The sequence below is a fragment of the Gobio gobio genome, assembly GCF_949357685.1.
Source record: "Gobio gobio genome assembly, chromosome: 23".
Lineage (NCBI taxonomy): Eukaryota > Metazoa > Chordata > Actinopteri > Cypriniformes > Gobionidae > Gobio > Gobio gobio.
This window is the reverse complement of record NC_137119.1, coordinates 45,426,340-45,433,839: the sequence shown is the minus strand read 5'-3', so window position 1 is coordinate 45,433,839 and position 7,500 is coordinate 45,426,340. Positions and strand designations below refer to the sequence as shown.

Sequence of the window (7,500 nt, the reverse complement as noted above, 5' to 3'; positions counted from 1 at the left end):
ATCCCTTTATAAATCACAGCCAGCAGGAGATTGTGCGTACGTGCATCTCCACCCTGAGCCTCGTTTTACTATGCATGACCTCATCTGCATATCATTTGCATGCATTCCCATCCACGTGACACCATGTTGAACTCTGTCAAAGACAAGACATTAAAAATATCACATACAGACTATAAATGCCATTTGTGCCTTACACAGTACATCGCTAACAATCATCCAATATCCTTTATGTTTTAGAATAAATTTATCAAAATATCCATAAAAACTAAATGGTATAAAATACTTCTCAGATATTTTTTTTAAGTTTATTCATTCATTTCCACGGGCCAAATGTTATTTTAATTTGAAATATTTTGTTAATTTTAAACCCTTCAACTCAAATTCCTGCACTTTTGCTGATAATGTGAACATATAGGATGTTTAGGCTATTTTAATTTTAACAGATATGCCTACTTATTTATTGCCGTGTAAATACAATCGTCTGACTCAGAGTGTCAATGACAAAGTATTTAAAAAAAAGAAACATGCAAATCTTAATTTTTTCTTCAAGTTGTGTTCCTCAAATACAGTGGTATTTTTCATAAGTGTGTGCAGAAGTCTTTACTCTCCGTGTCTGAGCAGCTGTGCTTGTACAGTAAGATTATCATTGGACATATTCAAACCGGATAATGGACCGTTCCACCAGCCAATCCTGCAGTGTGTGTGATATCGAGTGTGTGCGTCACTGATCATCGTTCTCACTAAAACATTACATGAGATCTGCAGTTTAGTTTAAAGAGGAATTATTGGAATTAGCCTATATTTAATCCTTGCTGTCATTAAAACAGCGAGACAGAGGAGGGTCAGCGAGACAGAGGACGGTCAGCGAGACAGAGGGTCAGCGAGACAGAGGGTCAGCGAGACAGAGGAGGGTCAGCGAGACAGAGGAGAGTCAGCGAGACAGAGGACGGTCAGCGAGACAGTCAGCGAGACAGAGGGCGGTCAGCGAGAAAGAGGACGGTCAGCGAGACAGAGGACAGTCAGCGAGACAGAGGACGGTCAGCGAGACAGAGGAGGGTCAGTCAGACAGAGGAGGGTCAGCGAGACAGAGGAGGGTCAGCGAGACAGGACAGTCAGTGAGACAGAGGACGGTCAGCGAGACAGAGGACGGTCAGCGAGACAGAGGACGGTCAGCGAGACAGAGGACGGTCAGCGAGACAGAGGACGGTCAGCGAGACAGAGGACAGTCAGCGAGACAGTCAGCGAGACAGAGGACAGTCAGCGAGACAGAGGACGGTCAGCGAGACAGAGGACGGTCAGCGAGACAGTCAGCGAGACAGAGGACGGTCAGCGAGACAGAGGACGGTCAGCGAGACAGAGGACGGTCAGCGAGACAGAGGACGGTCAGCGAGACAGAGGACGGTCAGCGAGACAGAGGGTGAGGTGGACCTGTGGGTATACCTGGCTGCGGCCGGACGGTGGTGATGGCGTCCAGATAGCTCTTGACCTCTCTGTGCCGCAGCTGCAGTGCCACCTCGAAGGCCGTCTTGCCCAGGACGTTGATCTGGTCGGGGTCAGCTCCTCGCTCCAGCAGCTGCTGTGTGACGGTCAGCGCCCCCCCGCCGGCCGCCAGCATCAGGGCAGTCCAGCCCGTGCTCTTCTGGCAGAAGCTGAGGTCCGCGCCCCAGTCCAGCAGCAGCCGGACCGCGGCCTCGTGCCCGTGCTGAGCGGCCGCCAGCAGAGCCGTGATCTCCAGGAAGGTGCGGTCCCCGACCCCAATGCCCTCCGCCAGCGACAGGTGGTCCAGGTCGTCCACGAAGGCCCCGTTCTCCAGCAGGAGCTTGGCCAGGTGGGCGTGCCCGCCCCGCGCTGCCATGGTGAGGACGCTGGCGCCCAGGCGGTTCCGGCCGTTGATCTCAGCGCCGTTCTCCAGCAGGAGATGAGCCACGGTCAGGTGACCGAACCTGCAGAGGGACGAGCGGTCAGAGGAACCTGTGTGTGTGCTCTCATCAGAAAGACCCGTTTCATGAGCTGTAGACCTGGAGGGCCAATGCGCTGCAGAGTTTAGCTCCAACCCTGATCAAACACACCCACCTGTGATTTTCCTATGAACCTGAAGACATTAGCATGTTCAGGTGCAGTGTTGGGGAACGCATTACATGTAACTCGAGTTACGTAATAATATTAACTTTTTCCATGTAACTAGTTAAGTAAAGCATTACTTGTCAAGTTACTTTTTCATATTAATTTGACTGATGATGGGTATGTGTTGTAAACAAATAAAGGTGTGCCAAAATGACTCCTCCAGAGGGTGTCAATCCCCTGGACGAAGTAAAGTAGAATGGTGGAGGCCAAGGTTATATCCTCTCCTCGATTAGATGGGAAATAGGGAACAGGTGTATACACTCCTGCGCTCTCCTTAAAACACAGCGCCCCCAGCAGGCGAGCAAATGGAACGCAGGGTCGTAACACAGCTCTCAGCAGACAGGCGTTGTGTGTGTGTGTGTGTGTGTGTGTGTGTGTGTGAACATGATGGTTATTGTAGTTCTAGACTAAATGTGAGCATTTATTCATCTCACTTGCACAATAAAGATTCTGTCCTCCTCAAAATGAATAAAATCAGTCAAATGCTAAATCAGAGAACTATGCAAACCTCCAATAATTAAATGTTAAATAAAACAACTATTTTTATGCATAATCTACCTTTATCTTTAATTGACCAATGTCTTGCTGCTGACCTTTGATGATGAAAATTACTAGATTTTTAGTTTTTATTGGTAAAACTTTTTTCTCCTGCGTCCTCTTCTCCATTCTCCAGAGCTGCGCCCTCTAGTGTTCATGAGGGAATCTGCATCTCTACCTCAGCCTGGGGCGCATTATTTACATTCTGGTATGAAGAGGTCTTTACTGTTGCACAAAAATATAACTCTTTTGTTATAAAGAAAAACAAGCCCAGCCCAGGTGAGAAAAAGTAACGCAAAAGTAACGTAACGCATTACTTTTCTTAAAAAGTAACTAAGTAACTCAATTAGTTACTTTTTAAGGGAGTAACGCAATATTGTAAAGTAGGGCTGAACGACACATCGCATTTTCATCGTCATCGCGATATGAAGTCGCGCGATGAACACATCGGAACAGACAGCCTGACACGATGAATAAGGGAAAACAGTTTATTACATGCGCCAATCTGAGTAACGTATTCTGCACGTCCACTAAGCAGGAGCACCGGCGGTGGGCGGCCAAAACACTGTTTTTTTGGTATGTGAAGCTGTTTTACGTGAATATTATGACACGAGTGAAGCACAAAGCTTTATTTACAAAATAAATAATAGGTTCGCAATGAAATGTTACATCACAGCCATGGAAACATATGATTCAGGCCGAACGAGAGAGGAGCTTTGTGTGGTGAGACAAATTTAAGTTTGCTTGCGGTTTGCGATCTGGTCACACGATTTTCCACAAATTTAACAATAGGTTTACTCCATTTTATTCTACTGGACATGGAATCTCTTATTTATTTTCCCAAATCCTCATTTACGTCTCTCACAGGGGATTAAACGTTTGTTCCTTGTTTGATGTATTTAGGAGTAGCCTAGGCTATATTCACATCATTTACTGTGGTAAAGTAGAAAACGGAGTCGGACAGAGACATTTTACTTCAAACTTTACTTTATTTAACACAGTTTGTGCTGCTATTAGACTTGGTCAAGTTTATGTGTATAGCGCATTTCATACACGCTGGAGATTTTTATTCTCGCTTTCTCTCACAGCGCATAATCAAACAAAGCCGGTTCTCGACCCTGCGGAAGATATTTTCGTTCTTCACATTTTACTACGAGTAGCCGATCAGTTTAAGAACATCAGGAGAAGACATGAAGATATTAGAAAACATGAAGATATCAGAAAACATGAAGATATCAGAAAACATGAAGATATTAGAAAACATGAAGATATTAGAAAACATGAAGATATTAGAAAACATGAAGATATTAGAAAACATGAAGATATTAGAAAACATGAAGATATTAGAAAACATGAAGATATTAGAAAACATGAAGATATTAGAAAACATGAAGATATCAGAAAACATGAAGATATTAGAAAACGATGCTTCTTTCCTGCTCGTGTCTTCACTTTCAGCGCAAAGAGGCACGACGCACGTCTGTGGGGAAATATAAATGAATTTTTTCTTTAACTAATATTTAACTTATATTATTTATATTTTGATTATTTACAGATATTTATTTAAATGTTTTACAGGCTAGTATGTTGTTTCACTGACGGAAGTAGGCCTGCTAAAATAAACACGCATGTTTGAGCCTTATATTTTTTATTTTCAAAATGTAGGCTATTTAATTGAGGTAGCCTATATATGAATACACCTCAATCTCAATTAAATAGCCTACATTTTGAAAATAAAAAATATAAACGAATAATATATTTTATTTAACAAATTTATATATTTAGGCTAATATAGGCGTGCATGCGTGTGTAGCCGTCACCCCCCCACTGCACTGCCGTGTTATATTTCGTTCTCCTTCTCTCTCTTTAATATGAAATGCTGTTTGAATTTCCAAGATAGAAACGCTCTGTTGTTCTGCCTCCATCTCTACCTCCATCTCTACCTCCATCTCTACCTCCATCTCTACCTCCATCTCTGCCTCCATCTCTACCTCCAGCTCTACCTCCAGCTCTACCTCCAGCTCTACCTCCATCTCTACCTCCATCTCTACCTCCATCTCTACCTCCATCTCTACCTCCATCTCTGCCTCCAGCTCTACCTCCAGCTCTACCTCCAGCTCTACCTCCATCTCTACCTCCAGCTCTACCTCCAGCTCTACCTCCATCTCTACCTCCATCTCTACCTCCATCTCTGCCTCCATCTCTGCCTCCATCTCTGCCTCCATCTCTGCCTCCATCTCTGCCTCCATCTCTACCTCCATCTCTGCCTCCATCTCTACCTCCAGCTCTACCTCCATCTCTACCTCCATCTCTACCTCCATCTCTACCTCCATCTCTACCTCCATCTCTGCCTCCATCTCTGCCTCCATCTCTGCCTCCATCTCTGCCTCCATCTCTACCTCCATCTCTACCTCCAGCTCTACCTCCAGCTCTACCTCCATCTCTACCTCCAGCTCTACCTCCATCTCTACCTCCATCTCTACCTCCAGCTCTACCTCCAGCTCTACCTCCAGCTCTACCTCCATCTCTACCTCCAGCTCTACCTCCATCTCTACCTCCATCTCTACCTCCATCTCTACCTCCAGCTCTACCTCCAGCTCTACCTCCATCTCTACCTCCAGCTCTACCTCCATCTCTACCTCCATCTCTACCTCCAGCTCTACCTCCAGCTCTACCTCCAGCTCTACCTCCATCTCTACCTCCAGCTCTACCTCCATCTCTACCTCCATCTCTACCTCCAGCTCTACCTCCAGCTCTACCTCCAGCTCTACCTCCAGCTCTACCTCCATCTCTACCTCCATCTCTACCTCCAGCTCCCGCTGCTCCTCTTCAGACTGATCACGCAAACCGTGCATTCTTTCTTTTCATATTGGGGCGTTCTGAGAAATGCATTGAATTGCCTTAATTTATTTAGAGTGTAATTAAACTCATGAAAGTATCGTTAATGTTATCCATTGATTTCAACAATGTAACTGTATTCTAAATATCAACTATTTAAATTGTAACTGTAACAGAATAGTTACTCATAATATGTATTCTGAATACGTGATGCCGATACATGCATTCGTTACTTCCCAACACGGAACACGACCTATTAAAGCACTAAGACATGGGGACAGTTCACATTTTAATATTTATCGCAAGTCATATCGTCATCGCAATATTAAACAATGTTATCGCACATCACAGCTTTTCCTCATATCGTGCAGTCCTATTGTAAAGCATTACTTTTCAAAGTAACTTTCCTCAACACTGTTCAGGTGAGTTTGATTAGGGTTGGAGCTAAACTCTGCAGCGCATTGGCCCTCCAGGGTAATCATAGATAATCATAGATAATCATAGATATCCATAATAAAGGCCTGATGTCTAACGGCGGAGTCTCTAACGTCATCAGCGGCGGCCATCTTGTCTCAGGCAGGGCTCTGTGGCTCCTGATGTAAGGCGAGTGATCTGAACACAAATACTCTTATCACTGAAATCTGGACGGATTTACAAATGGTTTGGTTTCTTACAAACGTTATTAACGTGGCTATAATTATGGATGCTTGAACAAATTATGAATAATTTTTCATAAGTATGCAGTGTCATAACTACATCTCTGACGTTTATAACAAACCAAACAGTAGCCTTATAAAACTAGCCTTTATTATGGATATCTCTGATTGTAATGCTCTACTGGGTGGTTGCCCTGCTCGCTTAATAAATAAACTCCAGCTGGTCCAAACGCAGCAGCTCCAGTTCTTACTAGAACCAGGAAGTGTGACCATATTAGCCCAGTTCTGTCAACACTAAAATAGAGACTAGGCCATCAAAATATTTTTTTGAAGGCAGATTAGCGCCTCTTTTGGAATTATTTCAGAAATCCTGCAACCATGTGTGTGACCACTAGAGGTCTCTGGAGAGGCTTGAGGATTCACTAGCTCTCTTTTCAACACATTTAAGGATTTTTTTGTTGTTGATGGATTTGAATATATATTTAAAAAATCTCAAAGACTATTTTGATAAAGTTTTAGATTTTTTTTTGTTAAAAATACAGATTTTTTTTTCTGTGAATTTGTGTTTTGCAGATTTCCCATTAATTTCCTATGGTGGTCATTTTTGACTGAAGAGCACAAGTGGGAGTATTTCTTTACGACCCCTTAGCATGCTCGAATCATGACCTCAGCATTTTTTTTTGTGTTTACATCCCTAATGCTAGAAAAGTCACAGAGTTTCATATCATTCCGATGAAGCTGTGATTTTTAAAATTTCAAAAAAGAACATTTTCGGTCAGAAATGACCGAAGAGCACCAGAGGGTTAAACATCGCATACATTTTAAAATCTGGCTTATTACTTACAAAGCACTAAATGGGTCGATCCATCAACACAAGAAGAGCTCCATTACGGCTCAAAGCTGATTAAACGAGTTATAATGATCTGCTCATATGACGAAACTAATGGAGTTTACTTCAATTATGAATCTAATAATCCATCAGTCAGGATGATCTTCAGTTTAATAAGCTCTGAAACTACAGCTGGAGAGAGTAAACATGATCAAAATAATCATTATTCATGTTCTTCTGTATGACAGGGTTAAAGTTTAGAGGAAAACAACGAAAAAATAAATAATAAAGAAACTAAAAATAAAAGATGTTTTGAAGGGGATGTTATTAAAGCAAATAGACATTTCTCAAAACACCTTAATTTATGTTTTTCCACATTATCATCTAATAATAAACAAGGCTGTATTATCTCTAATGCATTAGATCAGAGCTGCAGTGAGTTATGATTATGATTATGAACCTGGCCGCCTGCATGAGCGGAGTCCAGCCGTAATGGTTCCGCCGGTCCACTGACGC

At 43.0% G+C, this 7,500-nt stretch overlaps 1 protein-coding gene across 2 annotated transcripts in view; it reads right to left on the bottom strand.

Annotated features, from left to right (window-relative positions):
• anks6 (ankyrin repeat and sterile alpha motif domain containing 6) overlaps window positions 1–7,500 on the bottom strand; it is a 44,129-nt gene that overhangs the window by 36,296 nt on the left and 333 nt on the right. For both annotated transcript variants that reach the window (XM_079806100.1, XM_079806101.1), the window contains exons 1-2: window positions 7,445–7,500; window positions 1,441–1,943 (exon numbers count right to left, since the gene is read on the bottom strand). The exon at window positions 7,445–7,500 is cut by the window's right edge. In XM_079806100.1, the coding sequence (XP_079662226.1) occupies window positions 1,441–1,943; window positions 7,445–7,500 (559 nt within the window). The remainder of the gene's footprint in view (window positions 1–1,440; window positions 1,944–7,444) is intronic.